The 23813-nt window shown below is 40.9% G+C and overlaps 1 protein-coding gene across 1 annotated transcript in view; it reads left to right on the forward strand.

Annotated features, from left to right (window-relative positions):
• The first annotated feature begins 50 nt into the window (after positions 1-50).
• The window catches only part of LOC113976033 (store-operated calcium entry regulator STIMATE), a 33038-nt gene continuing 9275 nt past the window's right edge, over positions 51-23813 (forward strand). Inside the window, exons 1-4 of the mRNA XM_027700787.1 lie at positions 51-210; positions 17604-17652; positions 19390-19485; positions 22880-23001. Coding sequence (XP_027556588.1) covers positions 51-210; positions 17604-17652; positions 19390-19485; positions 22880-23001 — 427 coding nt within the window. The remainder of the gene's footprint in view (positions 211-17603; positions 17653-19389; positions 19486-22879; positions 23002-23813) is intronic.

The following is a 23813-nucleotide window of genomic DNA, read 5'->3' on the forward strand; positions in this document are numbered from 1 at the left end:
GCCGGCTCGGCCGCCATGCGCCGCTGAGCGGGCGCCGGCCGGGCCTCGCCATGGGGGCGCCGCCGCCCAACGGCAGCCTCGGCCTCACCGCCAGCCCCGGCGCGGCGGCGGGGCCCGGGGACCGCGGCTGCGAGAACGGCGCCCTCATGGACAGATTCGGCATCTTCCTGCAGGGGCTCCTGGGCGTCGTGGCCTTCAGCACCCTCATGCGTGAGTGGCGGGGCCGCGGCCTGGCGGGAGCGGGCGGGGGGGGTGTCCCCGAGGAGGGGTCGGGGTCGGCGGTGGGGCCGCGGCCGCGCTGCGGTACCCTGAGCTTATCCCGGGAAGGGCCGGGCTGTCCCGGGCTCCCGGCCGCGAGGGGCCGCGGCGGCCCCGGGAGCGCAGCGCCGGCGCTTTGTGGGGCCGGGGGAGCCGAGCGGAGCCGGGCGGGGAGGCCTCGGGGACCGCGGTGCCGGTCCTTGCACTTTCTGAAACTTGCCTTCCTAAGATCGGTACCCGTGCTGATACAATTTACCACTTCGGGGGTGAGGGGGTGTGTCCTGCTCTGAATTCAACCGGCAGGATGAGGTAGGTGGTGTGTGCAGTGTCACTCGGGTTTGGGATGTACAGAAGTCACGGGTTTGGCTGGTCTGTTTTACCGCAGGTGGACCTTGTGTCAGCAGCAGCAAGGGCACACACGCTGCTCTCAGTCGCAGGGTGCTGTGCCACGCTGGCCTGGAGGGCCATACCCGGGAGCTGGAGCAGCCCCAGAGCTGTGTGGCTGCTGACAGAGTGTGGTGGGAAGGCAGGGAAGGCTGGAGGCCGTGGTAGCCCCAACCCTGGGATGGGGGAGTCCCAACAACGTGGAACAGTTCTGGTGGATTTGTCTTTATCCCATATTGTAGATCGTACCCTCTGGGTTGAGGAGTGGAAAAGCAGCCCAGTGCCTTTGCTCCGCTGACTGTGACATTGCTGTTAACAAAAAGTGGCAGAGGGAAAAGGAATCGCCAGCGTCGTGTTTTACAGTTTGACTGATCTAAAAACCAAGATCCTGTTTACATTAAAATTGCACTGATGCCTTTTCGTGCTGGTGTCACACCATTATGGTTAAGTCAGACATTTGCCACGCGCTATGTTTGCATGCTTTAGTGTCCCAGTCACTGTTAACAATTGCATTGCTCTTGTGAAAACTATGTGTGTAACTGTCGTCATTATGTGATTGAATGGCAACAGTATTCACTGCTGTAGCGTTTGGTCAGTCACAGCAGCCTGATAATAAAGCTTAAGCAGTTTTCAGACAAAAGTACCTCTCTGTAATAATATGATGTGTACACAGTGTTGATTTTAGATTTAAGAGATACAAGTAGATAATTCTTATGGACAGTGCATCCAAAGATGAAGAACTACGGATATTATTTGTCAGGGTAGTGCCTTTTTTTCCTGGAAATGGTATTGCGTGTCTTTATGCATTTTACATAAATGGATCTAAACTTGGAACACTCAGTGAAGACAAGAAAAAGTGAATACAGAAAGTAGGGACTAGGAAAATGAAAGTCTTGTTGTTGGCTGCACTTCCTGACTTGGGTTAGGTACTGTTAAACCAGGAACTGTCAGGAGACTTCCATGCAGTGCTTGCAGTTGTGGCAGAAGGGAGTGGAAGGAAGGCAGCCAGTCCTCACAATGGCCTGGGCAGAAAAGGAATCTGTGTCCAAAGGGGATTAAAGAAAAAACTTAGCAACTTGTCATGCTTACATTCAAACAGAGGCTAGGTATGTTTGTCTCGGGTTTGTCAGCCACGTTCTCCTCCACTTTCCTTTGTGCCTCTCCCCGAGCAGCAGGAGAAGCTGGTCACACCATGTGGGCCTGAGACGCTGGGATAGGAGCAGCTCTCTCAGTTATGGGCTGGGCTGTGCAGGAGGGCCAGTTCTGCCCTGTCTGATAGCTCTGTCTGAATGTTTCTATCCTTTTTATGTCAAATACAAGATGCCTGGCATGTTGTTCTAAACCCTTTAAAGTTTCCTCAACAAACAGGATTTTTTTGTGACAGATCTGATGTGACACAGAAACAGGAACTTGTGGCTGAGAGCGTGGCCTCTCCTCAGCTATCACCTGGGCACCTACACAGCTGTTCCTGTCCCTGAGCTGCTGGGGCTGGAGGGATGACACAGCTTCTGGCTGCTGGATCACAGAACTGATACAATAAGGAAAATAAATGAGGAGAAGTGGTTGTTTTTAGCTGGAGTCTCTCTGCTCCTGTACTGGCACAACAGAGGTGGTGGCACTGAGGGAGAAACAAGTGGCTGTAGGCAGGGGCTGCTTGAGAGTTGTCTCTTCAGTTGGGTCCCTTTTGAACAGCAGTAATTCTCTGTGTGCAGCTGTATAATTTCTCCTGAAGACACATGGCTGTCTGGTATTTAAATTTAACTTCTAAAGTTAAATTCACTTGTCTTTTTTTTTTATATTTTTTTAAGGGGACACTAGAAGGAGATGTTCTAATATTTTGCTTGTGATTGATGGTGCTGAGCCCTCTGTAGTAAAAGGAATTAAAGTAATGGCACCAGAAATATGTTGTACAATTGCTGGTTTTGCACAGAAGCTGTTTTCCTTTGAAAAATATTTGATTTGACATTCCAAGAATAAGAATTTTTGGTAAGGGGCTAAATCAAAGGCTGACCCAGACCTGCCCTTTCTAGATAAATCTTACCCTGCTTGTGTTCAGTGGAAAAAAGAATATTTTAAAATGTTTTTTTCTGTAGTAATTAGCTGTAAGAGGAGTAGGCCCTTTTCTGTTCCTTGCTGGTGGATGTTCATCTACAAATGACTAAAGGACCATTCCTAAAGCAAAATTATTTAAGATCTGACACTCCAGTGTGCCACTTTCTTAAGTGTGCACCTGTTCAGTTGCTATAAAGTTGTGCTGTCAACTGACCTGTCAATTACATCAGTCAAACTTCATAATTTTGAGGGCTAAAATGTGGTTATGAAAAGGTTTTTAGTTTGTGGAAGATATGGTGACTCTCTACCAGAGGGAACACAGGAACAGCCTTCTGATACTTGTGAGAAAGGTTTTTACCCCAGTCACATTATCAACCTACTTTGTGTGCCCTCACTACTGAATTGGCTCAACCAAGAAGTGACAGGAAGAGAAAATTTCTCTCTTTGAGCTGACAAAATGTTCATTTGAAATGAATTCTGAAGTTCCCTTTTCTTTGTAGCTCTTGCCTCCCTGGTCTGTCACACAGGGAATGAAGAACAGTGTAACTCACCTGCTTATCTCACCTTACCTTTTAAATGAGTGACTTTGTTCTGTTACTTTCAGATTCAGGAACAACCTGTCACAACCCCCTAATCTTTTTCTTGTAGAAGATGCTGTATTGAGTGATCATTTATCCTGAGTTTATATAGGAGCCTCCTTAACCAAAGAGTAGAAATTTGCATTTGGTTTTTATTGCTGTGGGTTGTTTAAGGCCTTCCAAATCCACTACTTAAGTCTCTCTGCTTTCAGATCTTACCCTGCTGTTCTTGGTGTGAAGCTTGTACAGGGAGGTCCTTTTCTGATGTCTGAACCAGTAGTGAATATACTTAATACCATCAGAGCCCACCGGTGTGTTGTCTTAAATCACTGTGAATTAATCTTTACTGCTCAGAGTCCAGTCCTCTGCTGTGAAGCTAAAGACGTGTTGAAACAGTTTCACCCAGATGCTACACGTGTTCCAGCACACCAAAAGCCCCACTGAAGTCGGGTGACACAAGTTCTGTAGCTTCTCTCCTAACCATGGGCTTTAAGTCCCCATGCAAGGGAGCTCTCTGATTAAAAACCACCTCATTTTGGCAAATCTGCTTGGACTGGCAACCTGCTTGGACTCTGCTGGACTCTCCAGCCTGTGAACCTGCTTTTTTGAAGTCTGTTGCTTAATTTCGTTCTCGTCCCTCCTGCCTATGTACACATTGTTTTCCACCCTGGTTTATTTAAGCCAAGCCACCTCATAACAGGAAGTCTTAATGAGTTTCCCTCGATAGAAGAGATGTGTGTTTACATTGCAAGCCAGTAAGCCAAAGATAATATTTTTCCACAGTTTACCACTATAATGTTTGTATCTTACTTCATGGGAATCTTGATTTAAAATGATAGCTTTGCTTCTTAGGTACTTGGGGCTCTTTGGTGCAATAGTTATGTAGTTGTTTACTGATGACACAAAGCTGGCTTTAAATATTTTTACATATTACCATGTGTTTTGTCAATAATCCCAAGCACCTTCTGAGCATTCTCTGGTTGGACTTTTGTTGGTCATGAATGATTAGAGAGTGGTGTTGGCACAGTATCCCACACATGTATGACATAGGTGTAGTTATAAATGACACAGTTTTTATTAGCCAAACCTGGTAAAGGTATGGGGGAAAACCCACTGCCAATCCCTTAAAACAGTTGGTGTCAGACAGGGTAAAGTAGTTTATTTACTAAGCTTGTTTGTCAGAAGATTTGTACCTTATCAGAATATAGCAATGTTTGTTTTGGGACACTTAGGAATGACTGAGAAATTAGATGTGAGTTGTATTGATGAATTATTGAAATAGAAGCATCATTTGGTTTTCTGCAGGTAGAAGGTTTGTGTCTGTGAGGAAAATATAAATATGCTGTAAAAGAGACCAGAGTGTGGGATTCTGTTCCCTTTTTATGGCTTTATTACAGTGTGTAATCCTTCTCATGCTGAGAAGGGTTTACAAAAGTGAAATGATTGGGTTGAGGTGCAGTGAATAAGTGAGAAGGTGCATTTGCTGTTGAGGGTCACGGATGAAAGAGAAAGAAGAAACCGTTCTGTTAAAACATATTATATGTATTTTTTAAGGTTCTCTCTCTAATTACAGTGTCCTAAAGGATATACCTTAAAAACTACATCCTTAATGTCAGTTAACTTTACAGCAAGGTTTTCCCACCTGATAAGCCATGCAAGGAAAATGAATGCTTCTTCATATAATAGACTATCATAGGAGGTAGTTTAGTAAAATTTGAAATGATATAGGAAAATAGGCTTTTCAGAGGAGTGATTCTTATTTTCATGAAGGTAAGAGAGTAATACTATGGGGAATAATGTTCTGGGAGAAGGATTTAAAAATAATTCCAGTTGCCTGTAACAAAAAAGTCAGTGTAAAGGAAACTGTTGGATACAAAAGGACTAAACGATATGATTTAGTTGTTTTCTGTAGCAATTTTCTTTCTGCTTGAGCAGATTTAAAAAATGTAAAAATGGCAGGGAGTTGTCTTTGATGCCCTGGAACCTCAGGCATGAAATACAGGCCTCTGAGTAACAGCAACAAGTTTATTCTGCATGGCACTTCGTAGGATGCAGGGCAGTGACCTGATAGCAAGGTGGTGTATTATTAATAAAGACATTATTTAGAAAGATTTGATATTATCCTGACTTGATAATACTGCATCCGTGGATGTATTCACTCTGAGTGAAACAGTACATGTTCACATGAATTCCTGAGGACCCCCTCAGAAATGTTCTATGTGCATCTGATTTTAAAACTTTTACAGAAGTTTCAAATCACAAATAGGCTCTTTCATTCTTATGGAATTAGGAGCACTATTGTACTTATTACACATGGGATCACATGTTGTAGAATGCACTTAATCCTTTTTCCTGGAACTTGCCAGATAGATGCAGAACTGTCCCACTGTATGTTTGGGAATTACCTGGTAGTAAGCAGTCTGAAATGAGTTTAGGGACCACTTTCAGGTATCACAGCAGCGGGGATGAATCCCTCTTCAGTAAAAGAAAACTAGTAAGATGTGCTGTTAAACTATGATATAAGGCAAGGTTTGGGAGGGAGCGAAGGGGAAGCACGTTTGTGAAAAGGAGGAGGTGAAAAGGCTCCCCTGGGACCAGCAGGACTCTCATCGCAGCCAGTGGGTGTTGGGGACGGCCCCGGGGTCGGGGCAGGACCCTGGACAGCTCCAGCGGGGCCGTGTCCTGCCCTCGGCCGGCATCGCACCCTCCCCTCGCCCCGAGAGCTCTCCTGGGATCCAGAGGTGGGTTTTCCTCGAGTGCTGTGGATCTGGAGTAAGGTAACACCCTTTCCTGCCGGCCCGATGGGGTTTGTCCGGCTGGCATAAAGGGGGAGGCAGCTCCCTCCCGGCTGGCCGGGGGCCGAGGAGGAAACAGGATGGGGTGATGGTGGTAGAAATACATGTTGTCCTCTTCCTCCTTCGAGCCCTTTCCATGGCAATTAGTAATGATCGGTATCTCAGTGCACTGTTATTGTGCAGGTTAAGTGTCTGCTTGTGGCTGCAGGACTCAGAAAAGCCCTGTGAGGTCACTCTGGTCACTGCTAAGTAAATTATGCCTTACAATGATCCAGTGTTTCCTTATCCCCAGATGGTGAGGTATCGCTTGCAGCCATGGAGTGTGGCTGCTTCTTGTTTGTTTTAAATAAATCATCAGCCCTTCCAGTGCCTCTGTGACATCCTTATCCATGTTTGAGACAGAAAGGAGAGATGCACTATGAGCTGTAGCAGAAAAAAAGAAATATAAACACACGGGTAAATTAGCCAACTAAATTTTTTCTTTTACCATGCTAATATTGTCGTACTCTTTAACATATGAAACAACTAGTTGGGATAAATTATGTCTATTGTGAGCTCTCCAGAAAAAGTCAAATCTTGCTGACAAACTCAGTGCTGTACAAAAGCAAGTAATAATAGTGTTTGGATCTGCTCAGCTGAAACCTTTTAAGCAAAGGAAATAACATGAAATGAATTAAGGAATAACAATTTTGGAATTGTTTGCTGCATTGAAAATAGAAGACCAATCTTGTATTGTAGCATAACTAGGTGTCTGCTTTCATTGACAACAGGTGAAACATTTTTTCATAGTATTTGGTCCTGCTTGAACTACATTTCCTTGGTTTTTTATTAAAATTACTTGCAAGATGTCTGATTCTTTGTTGGCTGTAGATTGTAATAGCACTTTATTGGTCCTGATGTCCTGATCATGTTGGGCCATTAATATTTTAGTGTCACTAACTATCCTTGAAATGCCATGCCAGTAAAAGTTAAGACAATAAAAATAGGGTACCAGTTTAGACAAATAATCTGCAGTCTCTAAGTTAGTTGCACTTTTCATTAACGGTTGTCTGATGTCTTACTTTGTCTTGCTGGCTCAGGACATTTTACATTTTCTTATTACTCAGCTGATTACTGGATATAGTTGCAGACCACATAATAAAATTGTTCTAAGTCTAATTACACATGTCATCCACATTATGAAATGTTTAGGAAGAAGGATAAGTTATGTTGATATTTGTAAACTATTAAAATGATAAATTATCCAGAAACTCTGAAGCTGTGTTTAATTAGGACTAACTTGTGGGCTGTTAGCTAGACTGGTGTTTAACTCTGTTTAACGCAGTGAATGTCTTCTTGACTAGTGTTTTATAATTAAATCTGTGTGGAGCTGATTTGTGTGGACACACAGTGTGCAGTTTTGCATTCTGTGGTGATATTAATTTCATGGTTAATGAAGTTTGCATTCCTAAAGTGGTATTTAACAAGGTCTTATCTGTGTGGATTTTGTTGATGAAATGAAAAATCAGGTCTTCTTTCTTGTGCCTGCTGGTAGGAAATGATTTGCATTCTCAAAGATTTCTTGATCACAGCAAAATTTATTCCCTGTGAAACTCAGTTTGTTAAATCTCTGTCAGACTGACTTAGCTCAGAGCTTGCACGAGTCTGCCTTCACAGATGCTGTGCTCCGGGGATGAGGGTTTGGGGCTTAGTCAGGAATAACTAAACCTCTTTGCACTGATGCTCAAGATACTGAAGTCCTGTTTTTCTACCACTGACCCTGAATCACACATTTTATATATATTTGTTGTCATAACCTCATACATATGTTGTCATACGTGAGGAAGGTTGAGGATGAAAATGTGCTAAAATGGATTTACAGTTCAAATTCCTCGTAGCTCTTATTCATGGTTCAGATTCATAGTTCCAGGTGTAAGTTCACAGATGTGAAGAGCTCGAGCAGGGGAAAGTCGTCATAAGGGAGGCACTAAACTTGTTTTTTCTATTGTTCCTGATGTGGTTTTCCTCTAGATGTTGCTGCCTTTTTTATTTTTTTTTAATAATCACACATTTCCGTCATTTGAAATGCTTTGTCTTTGGTCATCATCTTAACTTCTGTGACGTTTTTGGCTACCCCAGGTTCTAAGACCAACCATTCCTCCTCTTGTAGTGATTAATGTGTTGACTCACCTGAGAGAACAGGAAAACTGTGCCACATTTCTTTGTTTTATCTGGTGTTGGGGCAGTAAATGGAGCTCAGGAGGACTTGAACCCACTGACCTGTGAGCTACAAGGTGCTCAGGACACAGAGTAACTACAAATAGGGTTCATCCTGTCAATTTTGGACAGATTAGCCAGTCACCTCAGATAAGTTGTTTACTTACAGAACAACCTTTGCTTGCTTTTTGTTGTTTCACTGTAGGGGTTTTTTTCCATTTCTCAAAAATACAGAATTTTTCAGTGGAATAAAAATTATTTTTAAATTACAAAAAACTATTCACAACTACCAGCATATATCCTCTGTCTCTAATAACTTTTGAAGATACTGTGCCTAAAATTTTAATTCCTTCTTAGAATAATTGCTTTTACTTCCTTCCTGCTGCTGTGCAACATCTTCCAGCACACCTTTCTTGCTCTGAGGCAGTGGTGTGACTAATAGCCTATGTTATTTTATATACATAGGATTTAAATGTTTTCTTTGGAAGGTAATTGTAATGTTAGAAGATGAAATAGTCTAAGGAGCTTTAAAATAGGCAGGGGGAAAAACCACCCTCCTCCATCTGATCTTATAACCTTGAGCTTTCTTATGACAGCATGTTTTCAGTGCTGGCATTAGATTTTTGTGTTGTTGCAAAGTAAGAAGCTTTTTGCAGGTGGAAGTTTCATCTTGATTTCAGAAATTTAATTTATGCAGTGAATACCTAGTTGTTGGATATGTTATATCAAAGAAGTCTGTATAATTGCCCTCTGACTCTCATGTTACTTGATCATGTGTAAAGAGAATGGATGAAAGGAGGTTGTGTGTCTTTTGTCCTTTTTGAAACAGTTGGTGCTATATGAAATGTCTGTCTTGCAATTCAATGCTTTGATAGTTTCAGCCTAGGAAGACTGAATCTGGTAAGCAAAGCTATTTAGACTTTAAATGGACTGAACATACAATTTATATCTCCTTTTGACCTCCTTGATTTAACATATTTTCTGTTTATCCTTTTTTTATAAATGGAAACACAGGTTTCCTTTTACATCTTTTTTGTGTGTATCTGAACTTATATTTCAGGTTTGCTTTTTAAAACTGCTATAGTTACTGGCTTGCTTAATATTTTAATGAATGGTGATTGAGTTTTGAGCTGTGCTTTGGCAATTCTGCCTGTTCCCAAGAGCTAGTTTAAAACAACCAGCTTGAATGACTTAAAGTTCATTGATATCTGTTGTCATACTAATAATGTTTTGAAAGCTTCATGTATTATTGAGTGATCTTGTGAATGCTGTACGTGAAAATGGTGTTGTGAATCGTAAATTGCTGCTTAGTGCACATTAATATGGATTGATTCTATTTGTTTTGTGCTAAATAATTCATGTTTCCCAAATGGTTCTTATTTTTTAGCAGAAAAAAAAATCTACTTGAACACAGCAGGCTGTATTTTTTAGTTCTCACTGGGTGCTTGTATTGCATGGCAGGGATGGTACAGCTGTTTCTCTAGGAACCTGCCCTCTTTTTGGTGGTTGTTTAATTGACACCTGGTTCAGAGTATTAAAAGTGTTTGCAAGAGAGCTCTGTATTAACCTTCTAAAGCCAATCTCACAGGCATTTTTACTGGAAGCTTAGATTTGCTTTGCTTTAACTGTCTGATAGGCGTTGAAGAAACAGAGTAGCAAATGCTTCTGGCTCTTAAAGTGCTGGGAAGCTGTGATTTATGAGGACTTCCAAACAGAGCACGCCTTGACCCAACAGCTCCCTGTGTGCTCAGTGCCAGGATAACAAATGCCCTTCTCTAAGACTGAATCACATCTTTTAACTTTAGTATTTAGATAAATATTTCCTAAGCTACTTGTGCTGTTTACCTGAGAGTTCTTAAGGCAGTTCCTTGCAGTCCTTTATTTTTAGTATTGCAGTGGCTTTGGCTTGTCTTTTGGGAAGCAAAGGGTGGGAGGTTTCTGTTTACACAGTGTGTTGTACCTGCATTTGCTGACTTTTAAAGTGCTGCTCTCTCTGGGGAGACAGCAAATAGGTCAGCAATTGAGAGTGAGAACTTCTTTGTCCACTAACTTCGTTCAGCTATTTTAAAAGTAAGCTTTACCTTTAAAAAAAGGAAAGGAGAAAAAACTCCCTGACAATGGCTATTGGTGTGGAATGTCTGGGCCACTGGCTCTGCTAAGACACATTTGTTTCCTTTATGGACAGCCGAGTTAATGCCCCTGTCAGAGCCACACTATCGTGTGCTGCCAGGATGCATGAGAACAGCCTTGCTGAAATGGTCTTAGTCTGAGTTGTGTGCAGGTGATATGACTTATTTGTGTCTCCCACAGCCAATCTATACAAGCTAAGCATTTGGAAAAAATTTCTCAGCTTTAAGTATGTACGTGTTGGGAATAAAGAGCTCACCAGCCTCATAATGCATTTGACTGCCCTTCCTGAAGCAGCAACATTGTCTGATTTATTCCAAGCTCAGGTAGCAGGGTTTTCTCCCCCGATAATGATTTGTCCTCTCCTCCCCTGCTCTGTGAAGGGGAGCTTCACTTTGTGATAGCAATTCCCTGTGGAATGGCTGTAAAGGTTTAGTTGTCACTAAACCTTTGTGGGGACAAAATTTACCTGTAGGTTTTTAGCTGGTTGTGGAAGCAGGGAGGAAGTAAATGCTTATACAGGGGTAACTTTCAGTAACTGTAATTCACCAGTGTTTATCCAGAAAGCACTGGTGCCCATTTGATAAATTCTGTGAAATCCAGTGTTGACACGTTGTTTTCAGTTGTTTATGTCATCTATGTGGATACAAGAGCCCAGGTGAGGTAGCTGGGCTTGACAGATGCTCAGCACTGATGTATTTAACTTTGCAGTAAAACAGTCCCTTGTTCTCTGCTCTATCAGAAGTGCCACTCAGGCCCCTTTAACTGTCACAAAGGTTTTGCTGCCATAACCACAGTGTTATTCTAACTGCTGCCAGTGGAACAGAGAGATAAGGGCTGCAGTTGGCAGGTACCTCAGGCTGTCCAGGCACTGAATCGTTGGTCTGACATGTCTCTGAGTAACAAACTAGCTGGGTCATTAAACTTCATTGTGTCCAGTGTTTCTATAAAGTTTCTCCCTGAGTGACCATCTTTAATGGACCAGTTCTTAATTACACTACAGAACCACTGAGGCCAAGGACAGAGTGCAGTTAAGAAAAGGCCTTGGCTACTTGTGTGGCTAATAGTTTTCTGTCTTACAGAAGTTTTAAAAATCCTTTTTGCAGGGGAGCAAAGCTGTTGGGCTCAGGCACTGACTGTATGTCAGTCTAATATCAGCTACAACAGAATTTTCCTCTGAGTTATTCCATAAATTTTTTCATCATGAAGAAACCATGGTTCCTGGTGGCTTTCTCCAGTACAGCTGTCACACTGGATATACCTGAAAATCAGTTGCTCTAGTCCAGTATAATTTCTGCTTTAATATAATTGGTGTCTCAAGTGGTGAGAAGTCTGGGTCATTAAGCAAAAATGTAATAAAGAATTTTGGGGCTCTTATGTAGGGAAATAAGCAGGGTGTCCTGCATTTGGACATCTCAGTTGTAGTTAGCAGGGCAGAGGAGAAGAAGGAAGAGTTTGCAGTTGAATTATCAAGAGCATAGTGCATTTTCTGGCTGGAGAAATGAGCAGTACACCAAAAGCACTGGTTCTTATGGCCTTTTTTGCAATCACATTTATTACCTCTCTTTAAGCACAGACAAACACAGAGTTCTTATTTCTTTTTAAACTATGAATAGAGGGAGTTGCTGAGCTCAAAAGTGTCACAAAAGCTTTTGGCAGTCGAGTGATGTGTGGTTTATACACCTGGGTACCTTTTGTAAGGCATCACTGTAGCCTCTTCCACTAGGCATGTTGTTTCTTGCAAAGTTAATTCTAAAAAGAAAAATTCTATTTTGGGGAAACCTGGTATGTAGTCTTATGTAATTTCTTACTGTTCTCTCTTTGCTGCTACCAGGAAAATAATGGGAAGCATAAAGTGAAGCTGCAAGACAAAGCCTCTTAAAAGCTTTGCTTTAGTGGGAAAGGGAGGCAAGTTCAAATGTTTAATAAAGATAACAGGTAACGTGAAATTCAGTGATAGTTGTTATTCCATGGTGGTGTGAATTTCCAGGAACTGTAAGTGTGCACGTGTTTATTCAGAACAGACATGGTTCCCACTGTTGTGGGAAAAGTGTTGATGCTAACAAGCTGAACGGTGTTTCTGACGCTCTTCCTAAATGGAATTTTAAAAAAAATTAAAAATCTGGCCTGCATATGTAGTTGACTTTACAAGTTTTTTACAGGGTTGGAAATTGCAGGTTGAAATTTGTGATGCATATGTTCTGATAGCCAAATGTTCTGAAAATAGCTCAGTTGTCTGAGAGTAGCCGTGTGAAATCCTGTGTCTGATTCTGAGTTTGGATGCTAATTAATGCTTGGTGTAACTTCAGCTGTTAGTCCACACACAGCTTTCTATGGGAAACTTGTCTTGAATGTTGGGAATCACATGAATTAGTGTCAAAGTAACCCTGCAGATCCCAAGTCTTGCACTAAGAGGGCTGTGTTGGGGGAGCTGTCTGGTTGCAAACACATTATTCAGGAGGCTCAAACTGCAGTGGGGGTCTCACTGTTAAATTCTGTGCATCCACGTATGTGTGCATGATTTTCAGTTAGCCATGCTTTGGTCCTTTGGTAATTGGCTCAAATCTTGGAACTTTTAAATGTCATAGCACAGAAAAATGGGTTTTAGACTTGCAGACCAATTTCTGTTGGAAGGGACCCAAATGTCACCTGCTCCCACCTCCTGCTCAGAGCAGGGCCATGCCTGCTCTGACATCCCCTTGCTTGGAGCATCATTCGGAAACTGTGAGACTGCAGTCACTGCACCCTCTGTGGGCAACTTGTTGCAGAGTTTAATTTCTCTCATTGGAAATTTTTTACTTCTTTCATGCTGGAATTTCCCTGGCTGCAACTTTACTGGTGCCCATTGCCTGGGTACCTGTGAGAAGGGTCTGATTCTGTCCCTGCTGCCACTGCCCAGGCAGGTGAGCGACTGTGTGTGTGTGTGTGTGTGTGTGTGTGTGTGATGTGCAAATGTGACCCTCACCAACCTTTCCTCCTTTTCTGTTTGGCCAGCTCAGCTGTGGCTCTGCTGAGCTCTGATGACAGAAATGTGTAGGAGGTTTATGAAGTGAAACATTTGGTCACGTGCTTTGTCTGTGACCCATCTTTGAAAAAGTTTTGAGAAACACTGGAAATGCAGGTGAAATTCCCAACTCTCTTTTCAGAAGAGGACATTGAACATGTTGAATATTCTTTAGCTTATTTTACTTTTATGAATTTCAAGTTAATGAACTCAGAGGTATCTTCTTAGATATTTATTGTGGTCGGAAAGATTCTTATTGTGAACTACCAGAACCAACCAACACCTAAGAAGTGCAGTAATACTTGATATATAGAAACATTTCAAACCTGAGAGGTGCGCCAGTTTTGTGCAGCCATCCAGAAACTTGGAGTTCTTAAATCCATATTAAAGTTACTCTACATCAGAATATTTGCTGTATGACTTCTTGAGGAGGTGAAGGAGGGAGAGAAAGAAAGGCTGAATTTCTAATACAGATTCAAGTATTGCTTTTCATAGTGACAGTCGGGAGATGATTTACTTTATTTCTTGTCTGTTTTGGCCTTTATTCTTCCCCATGAGTCTTCTGAACTTCTGATTGCAAACCTCCTATGTTAAAGAAAGTGTTAGAAACCCTTCCACAGCACTCTGGCATTAATTATTCCTAGAATTTCAATGAAGTGGGAAGACAATTCAATGAACTTGAATTTTGCATTAGTGATACTGTGCCTTATATGCTTATCTATTATCTGTCCATCTGGCAGCTCACATGCTTGTTGGCAGAAGTGCTTTTATTTCCTTTCCTGAAAAATTCTGGCACCGAATGTATAAACAAGCAGCACTTCGCTCTTCATTTATTATTCAGCATGAAATTCTGAACATTATTAGTTAATTAATATTAAATATGGTGGATTCTTGCTGGTGCGAGTGCAGTGCTCGAAGCCGGAGCATATGGAGTGCCGAGGAGCCGGCAGATTGGGATCCATCTGTCAGCTGACACACGCACGGCTCCGAGTTTGTGCTGGGGCAGAGGAACTGCCAGGAGAAATTGGGAGTGGGGCTGAGAGCAGCTACAGTCCTCACATGTTTTGGGGGAGGACCGCTGGAAGAATTGCTTTCCCCTCCCCAGTTTGGATAGATGCTTAAAAAATGTACAGAACCTTTATTGGAAAAACACACTGGCTTTTCGTTCCAAAATTAATGTATTAATAGCAAACATGCCAAGGACCCCGAGCTATCCAGTGTGGTCACCTACAGCCTCCTGGGTTTTTGCTCAGTTTACTTACTGGGAAGGCCCAGATTCTGCATAAGGGCTTTGTTGGGAAGTACCTGGTAGTATCTGTGTATGCCAGAAATACCCGGTGCTCACAGACACACCGCAAGGGGCTGGGCTGAGAAAACAGCACTTCCATGTATGGGCTTTCTGTTACTGCTGCAAGATACTAATTCCTTACTCATCCCAAAGACAGACTAAAGTTAACAGGATAGAGGAAACCTTTCCACTAAGGATGAGTTTTATACATGGGTTTTCCTTCCTTCTGGCCAAAGTTCACTGTCACTCACCAGCTCCTTCAACATAAGTCTCGAAAAATAACTATTTAGGCTCTTATTGCAGAAATTATCTCTTATAAAAAAAAATTAAGCCCCAATTCCCCTCCAACCTTTGAAATTGCAGAGATTCGGACTTCAAAAAGCACAAACCACAGCAGGTGCAGTCAGGCAAAACATCAACAGGTATCTTAACCTGCTTCTCCAGGTACAAGGGATGACTTTCAGTCTGACACAGGATGCCAGGTGTAAGTCATGCTTGCCCAGCTTACAAGCCTTTCAACCACATTCTGGTTTCTGAACCTATCACAACTTTTTTAAAAAAAAACAGATCTACTGGGCTTTCAAATGAAAAGGTGCATATGCAGCACGTAGGCAGCTCCTAAAGCATTTGCACAGATTGTCTCATTTAGTCTGGGGAGATAGAAGTTGATGGTGTGATCAGTACATTCCCAAAAGACAAATGAGAGGCTTTCAAAGTTAACTCTCCTGTTTATTGTTAACTCAAATGAAATGTGTTTTCAGAGCTGACCAGAGAAACATAGACCTCGAGTCCGTTTCTCAGTATGGATGACATTTGAAATGGTATTAGTTGAATTGATTTTTAATATCTTCTTCCAAAATTAATTTTTGTGAATTCTTTAAGGAAATTAATGAATCCACAGGCTTATAGAACTTCACTGCAATAAAAGCCAAAAACCTAAGTTTAGAATTCACCCCTCCCCAAAATATGCCCATCTTACCAGTTTAATTCCATTTTGTGTGCAGAAAAGCATCTTGCACAAACTCCACAGTAAACTGAAACTTCTGTTCCTTGCATTTGTTTTGTGATGCTTTTTGGCTTCCTGTTGTTATACAAAAGAGCCGCTAATTAAGGTAATCCATAGTGTGACTGGGGAGGACTTGTCATAAATAACAAACTGGTTAACTTGGCTGGGTGTTGCTCATTTTTAACAGAAGTTTTGTATTTCTGTCATGCTGTTCACGGAGAAAACTGCTGGCAAATGTTGCTATTACAACTTTATCTTTGGTGTAAATGTACAGTCTTTTCCTCTTGTCACTTTTTAATTTCCCATGTTTCTCCCTGCTGCCAGAAGCAGTGACAGACAGTGAGATGGCAGGTTGGGAGCTTGGTGCTCCCTGCAAGTGCTGCCCCTCCAGCCTGGAGGTGATTCATTCAGCTTTTTATTTATTTAAAGGCATTTAGGTCATTATATTAATGCTTTATAGTATGTGGACAGTTGACTTTTGGGAAATTGCCTTACTTGTAAGAAAGTTGTGATTAGTTCAGAAACCAGAATGTGGTTGAAAGGCTTGTAAGCTGGGCAAGCATGACTTACACCTGGCATCCTGTGTCAGACTGAAAGTCATCCCTTGTACCTGGAGAAGCAGGTTAAGATACCTGTTGATGTTTTGCCTGACTGCACCTGCTGTGGTTTGTGCTTTTTGAAGTCCGAATCTCTGCAATTTCAAAGGTTGGAGGGGAATTGGGGCTTAATTTTTTTTTATAAGAGATAATTTCTGCAATAAGAGCCTAAATAGTTATTTTTGAGACTTACGTTGAAGGAGCTGGTGAGTGACAGTGAACTTTGGCCAGAAGGAAGGAAAACCCATGTATAAAACTCATCCTTAGTGGAAAGGTTTCCTCTATCCTGTTAACTTTAGTCTGTCTTTGGGATGAGTAAGGAATTAGTATCTTGCAGCAGTAACAGAAAATAAGTTTGTGGTCCAACCCATGGCAGGGCTGAGTGTGTGTTCCCAGTAGGGAAAAAGGTTTTCTTGCCCAGAAGGAGTTAGAAATGGGATTTCCTAAGAAGATAGGACAGCTGCAGATCAGACAGTACCAATATATGGACCAGCCACTGTTTACAAATGAGCAACTGGTTTTATCCCCTTGTCCCTCTATTTTCCTACACTTGTTCCTTCATGAGTCATCTAGATCCTTCCACGTGGACCTTGGCAGGGTGTGAGAAGAGCTTTCTATCAGATACCCAAACAATTTGTGTTATAAACTGTATGAAAATCAAAATAAACAAACTTACGGGGGTTTTTTTGCCTTTGTTATAATTGACATTAATTTTACTATGGGGTTTTATTGAGTTTTTAATATGTAACAGTTATCAACCTTTTTTGTGAAGGGATTGTCTGGCTAAAAAATATCTGTCCTGCTTTCCTTTTTGCAATTCAGTTTGCCCACAAAATTCTTGTCATACACAAAGATACTTTGTCAGAGAATATATTTGTCCTGCTATTAATTGACTTAGTTTTTCTGATAATATTGCCCCATATTGCAAGAATACTTTCCAATTTGACTTTTGGACTCCAGTGAGCAAAAGAAACAGCTTTTTCTAATCCCTGCTTTCCTGTCGGAAATTAAACTTCCTCGATAGGCCGTTGTAAAAGCTCAGGCCAGTGGAATGGTGGTGGGACAGGGATTATTGTTCCATGTGAGGTCTGCTGGCACTCAGAGGATGGAGCTGCAGGAACTTGAAGGTGATGGAAGGGAGCCAGTTTCTTTAAACATGGATCCTTGGAGATCGATAAAGTGCAGTAGTGAAAGATCCAATTTATCAAAGAATGTAACATTTCTGCAAGATGATTTACTTTCCCTTTTCTATGTTTTTTTTTGGCTTTGGGAGTTGCTGATTGTCTTCAATTAATTTTTATTTATTTTTTTCTTCTTAGTAAAGCGCTTCAGAGAACCAAAGCATGAAAGACGTCCCTGGAGGATATGGTGGGTTTCTGCAGGCTTTATTCTGAATTTTTGTTTGTTTCTTGCATGTTTTAGAAATTGAAGGGATGATTGTTTGCATATGATGATTAAAATAGAGAAAAGTGATGGCAAGAAATTGGTACCTGACAGTGAGGAACCAAAAAAGTTACCAGAATACACGAGTCAGTGAAAAGTTACCTTCTGTGTGTTTTCTGGTGAGTCATTTTGTGCTAAACACTTCCAGGAATCTCTATAGAGATGTTCATTTAGACATAAAGCTTCAGTTTGTAGTTCCTCCTGAACATGGAAACTTAGAGTTGCCCTAAGGTTCATCTGAACATCCACAAACTTAAATAAGCTTACAAGAAGCTCTCAGCTGGGCTTAAACAGAACTCCATGTTCTGTAGCTATCTTACTGTGTATCAAATAGAAAACAGTATGATAAAAGATATAAATACACCAGCCATAAAAGAATACAAGGTATAAAAAGTGTATTGGTGTTTATTACATTTTAAAAGTTCCTGGATTGGGGCAATGCAACATCAGCTGTACCAGTTTTTAGAGTGGTGTAATGTTAGGTTGTCATTCTGCTTGTTGAAGACTTCAGTGGTTTAAATTCATCTCACAGGGTGCTGCTTTTCAAAACTAATCCTGACCTTTATTTTATTGAAAAAATAAATGCGAAATCTTTGTGTACTACAGTCTACCTCAGCCTGAAATTCTGACAAGTGCAGTGATAGCCCTTAATTTTTAAGCAAAGAATCTTGTTCTGGAACTCAAGTATTGTTATTTTTAGCTTGGCACACTGATTAGATAAGTAACTCACTGGCTTCCTGCCTCATCTCCAACACTCTGCTTTCTGTGTCGTGCAGTGAATGAAGAGAAGGAGCTTTAAGACAAAGTTATCAGGGAGAGTAGATGAATTCAGGCATAAAATGTCATTTGGGTCTGTTGGAGTGTTTGGATCTTTTTAGACATGGAAACAACAGGCAAAATGGGTGTTGCTCTGTATAAAGAACACACTCTTGCCTGCAGAATACTTTTGTTATGATTCCTTTATTTAACATCTAATAAAATACCCACTGAAAGTTTTGTTTTTGTGCAAAGAGTGATGGTAAAAGAATGGTAAGGGTCAGAGTCAATACTGAATCAGTATCTAAATGGGGTATTTATATTTCCCTTTAAGTGGCAAACGACTTTCTCTCTGACTTTGTCATCTGCTTTGAAGATAATGCTGTCAAGGTTGGAATTCTGCAGTGTGTTTTAAGCTGTTGTACTACAGATAAAATTCAGTGAAACCACTTCATGCTTTCAGATAAAAAATATGTTGGCTTTTAAATAAAATACTATAGATAAAGAACTCATTAGCCAGCTATTAAATTGTTCACCCACAAGCCTGTGATGAGGATTTTATTTTTGTCTGTGCCATAAACTTGCTAAAAATGTATAAACATGAAAGGCCCAAAATACCTGGAGAAGCCAGGATATTCATTGTTTCCCAGGGGTTATTAAAGACTTAGCTAGATTTAGTGAGGATTAGCTCATGGATAATGCATGTGATACCAAGAGGATATCCATAGACTTTAAATTTACAGGGGTAGGTTTCAAGTTAATATGATATGGGTTATTGTTAGCAATATTCAGGAAAAAACAGGGGCAGAATTTGAAATGGAACATTGTTAAATAAGCTAATTACCATGACACCTTTATCATGTAAACAGTTTTGTGTGTCTTAAAAGATGTTTTTGCTCTCCACAGGTTTTTAGATACTTCCAAGCAAGCCATAGGGATGTTGTTCATCCACTTTGCAAACGTCTATTTATCAGACCTTACAGAAGAAGACCCCTGTTCACTGTGAGTGTTTAATTTTAGAATAATTGGTCTTTGTGGAAGTTCTGTAGCTGAGTTTGATGGTGTATGTGGATGGTAGGGTAAGATAGAGCTGAAAAGCCAGTTTTCATTCTAAAAATCAATCACTTTCAAAAACATGTGGTTTAAGCTTAGTTAATAATCAAGGATCAGAGTTCTGCTTTTTAAATTCATGACTGGCAGGATTCTGGGCTGTATATAGATATTTTAGACCAAGGGCAAAGTTTTACTGCTTCTCCCTCTTCAGTGAATGAGTGAGGATTTGGGATGCACATTGTAGTACGAGTCTGTTTACTGAAGGAGGTGCTGGCAGCAAAGGAAATGAGAATCCAGTTTGCCCACTGACCTCCAAGTGCTCTGCTCACTGTGTTAAAGCCAAGCTCACATACAAAGTGAGGTTGCTTTCAGGGTTATTTAGCAGAAATCATTCGTGCTTCTATTTTCTTCTAAACTCTGCATTTGCTGCTGCAGCATTGTTTTCATTTTGTTAAAGCTGGGAAATCCTGCTCAGCAGCCAGGCACTTACAGCAGAAATTAATATTGCAATGTCACGCTTGGAGCACTGTGACTAAACAGATAAACATTGCACTGTAGTGTGTTAAACCTGAAGATTTGATGACTAAGACCCCATCAGGCTCTTTACAGGAGCTCCTGAAGCAAATGGTAATTGTTTGGGTTTGTTCTTGATAAGGCTCATGTTCAAAGTAGCTACACAGTCCTGGTAATGGAAGCTGTGAAATTACTTTTAAAAAACCCAGTAATTTGCCTTTTAGGGCCAATCCAGTTCCTTCAATGGCATCTGCTCACTTGTTGTCCTCTGCTAAACAAAGGAGACACACAGCTCAAGGAATATGCTTGTGTTACTGCACAAGCCTGTTTTATTTCCTTTATTCCCCCTTGGTTTCTTTTGTGTTCCTACAGGCTATAAATGCACAAGGAAAACGCAGCTTTCCCTCTTCCCACCACAAAGCATTTTGGTAGGGAAATTGCATTTATTTTAACACATTAACTGTAAAGTTTGAGTTATAATTATGACAGTTTCAGTAATACCAGGCATCATTGTAGGGATTTTCCTTGCTTACAGATTTAAGAATTTCCTGACAGATTTAAAAACTGGCAGGTGAAAATTGCTTTCATTCCACTTTTATAACTCAAAGTATACGTTCAAGTGAGCTCCCCAAAGCATGTTGAAAATTATCAGTGTTTAAAGGTAAAGAACAATAGTTTATTACAGTATTTTAAAAATACCTTTGTGCTGTGTACTGTGTCTTGAAAATAAAGGGTTTACTGACAAGTGCATTCTTTCCTGCAATCTGCATAATTTTATTTTCAAATGCCACTTTAATGTAAGTGTAACATGACACAAAACAAGAGAGTGAGGTTATCCACTGTTCTCAGGATAACAGAAATTACAGTGTGCAGCTGTATAATTTCTCAGACATGGATGTAAGTTCTTTTTAGTAGAAAAAATACCACGTAATATTAACCAAGGTCACTTGTCCTGTCTTAGGAAAAATATATATAAAATTTGAAAGTGGGTCAAAACTAGTGACTAAAAGCAACATTTCTGTCTGTGACTTCAAATAATAATAATTTTACTCAGCAAATTCAAACTTGGGTAGTTTTCTGTTCCTTCCTGTTTTGTAGCTTTTGGGTTCTTTTCAGAACAAAACCAGAAAATGTAGTTTTAGAAAACACTGTAGTTCAGAGCTTGGAGAGAACTACAAATGGAAGTTGCCATTTTTTAGTTGGGGGATGTGGTGCTGCGTGTCATCATATCAAAGCTGACAAAACAGCTCTTAGAACACCTTGCTGGGTGGGTTGTTGTTTGAATTTTGGATAGAAAGAGCAGCACAGGCTACTTGGCTGTGAGGGGGAAGTTGGAATGAATTCTGGCCTCTGAGTCACCGAACTCCCAGCCAGGGGCACGGACCTGGGGCAAGGACACACATCCCACAACGAGCATGGAGAGAGCCCGATGTGCTTGGGAATATGGGGTATCCTTGGGCCATGCCGATGTGAAGTAGGTGTCTCCCTGCTCCCGGTGCTGCCTTCCTGCTGCGGGCTTACAGCAGCCTCTTGTGGCCTCAGCCTGACTTGTGCAGGCTTGTAAGTGCTGAGTTTACCTCCTTTTGGATCTTAATGTTTGTCTAATATGAAATTAATTAAAACTGAGATTTACCAGACAATTATTAGAAAATAACTATTTTTAGAAATCTTATGGAATATCCACTTCATTTTTAATTTTCACCTGCTCTTCAATGGGATTTTGAGGGTCAGAGCAGTTCCTCTTTTACTATTTTGAATGCACATATTCTGTTTTGCTTTACACTTTTGATGCTGTTTTGCCCATGTGGATTTGTCTCTGCAGCTGCAGAAGCCCACAGGTCCCTGATTGCTGTTTTTATCCCTGCAGATAAGTTCCTATAGACTCTAGGTTTACCTTAAGTATTTGGAATTACCAAATAAAAACCTCAATAACAGGGATTTACTATATCTCTTACAGCTGGCTCTTTCTCAAATGCAGTTTTGTTCAGCTTAAATTGATGATATTAAATAAACCAAACTGACTTAGAAAATGCTCTGAATTTCATCTACATCTTTAAATGACCCTAAGAATTAGCTTGAAATCTCTGGTTTTTTGAAGCATAGGTAAGATCCCAGAAGCTGCTCTTGAAACAATAAAATTAATATTGCAGCAGTTGTGTGTCCCTTGAGGGCTGGTTTGGTTTGGTTATGGATTTTTTCCTGGGAAGGCTTGTTTCTAATACTTAAATGTTCATTGGATAAGAACTGAAGTGCAAGGAAGTAAATCAATTCCTAACACAAAATAGGTTGAAATTTGGCCTCAATAGTGACTGTAGTCTCTGGGTATGGTATTCACTGCTCATTGCTGGGGCAGGGAACAGGCTCCCTTGAGCAAGAAAATCTCTAGTTGTGTTGTCTTTCCCCCTTGGCATGAAAACTTTTAGGTTGGGCTTTTTACCTTCAAATTCATTGAGATGTCTTTAAGGTAACTTCTGGTCTTATTCCTTTGGTTTTAGTCAAGTACAGTTTCCATGCAAAATTAAACTGTAATGGTAAAAAGGAAATATGGTTTTAATTTAAAGGAATAATTTAATATTGGAGTTTATGTAGAGTATGCACACAGCAGAGTTCGTGAATTTGGAATTCAAGGGCAGAAACAAAATATTGAGAGTGCTAAAGCTATTTAAATTTTAGTCTGTGTAATTACAGAAGTGGGTAGATGATTGTTCTCCATGCTCTGGCTTCTCAACATATGTACATCAGATCTTTTATCAATCGTGGTGTTAAAATACGCTGAACCTGTAGAAAATGGACCTTTGCTCCTTGTTTTCTTTTACATTTTTCCTCTCAGGTACCTTATCAACTTCTTGCTCGATGCCACCTTAGGAATGCTGCTGATCTACATCGGGATCCGAGCCGTCAGCAGCCTTGTGGAGTGGCAGCAGTGGGAGTCCCTTCGCTTTGGGGAATATGGTAAATGGTCCCCGTTCTTGGGCTGAAATGATTTCCAGGATAGAACCTCAGAGTATTTCAGCCAGTGCTTAACTCATCTTAAGATCATTTCACAATCATTTTAGTACTTTACTTGTAATGAAGGTTCTTTTAAGTTCTATATCTCAGCATGCACCTTGTGTCTTACAAAGATCAACGCTGCCCTCTGTCAGGGTGAAGCCATTCCCTCTTGTCCTGTCACTCCATGCCCTTGTCAAAAGACCCTCTCCAGCTCTGTTGGAGCCCCTTCAGGTACTGGAAGGCTACAATAAGGTCACCCCAGAGCCTTCTCTTCTCCAGGCTTCTCCTCTCTTCTGCACCCTGTGGGTGGCCAGGGGTCTGCTCATTGAAAGGTGTCAAATCTTGGGGCATTTTATTTGGAGTAGTAAAGCCAAGTTCTCAGCTTGGAGACCACTGTGATTTCAGTTTGTTATCAAGTGTGGGAAAACAAACAAGAGCCTTCCCCCTGTCCCCAGACAAGTCTCTTCTTGTGATTGAGTGATGTTGTTTGTGTTTCTAGAGCCTAAATAATCATTTGTCTCAAGTTAGTTCTCACTGTGAGCTCATTTCCCTTCTTAGCTCTATTACTTGATCCCTGGTGATTCATTACTTGAAGCTGTCACAAAAATAGCAGTGTCCTGCTGGTTTTAAAAGCCTCTTCTTTATATGGAGGATAGTTTTTAAGCATAAATGCCTCAAGGAAGGAATGGATACCAAAATATCAGCATTTATAAATGGTTGCTGTTTGTACAGCAAAACAGCACCACATGCTGATTTATGAACAAAGTAGCATG

Source organism: Neopelma chrysocephalum, unplaced genomic scaffold (genome assembly GCF_003984885.1).
Source record: "Neopelma chrysocephalum unplaced genomic scaffold, ASM398488v2 Primary Assembly neopelma1_147, whole genome shotgun sequence".
In the NCBI taxonomy this organism is placed as follows: Eukaryota; Metazoa; Chordata; class Aves; order Passeriformes; family Pipridae; genus Neopelma; species Neopelma chrysocephalum.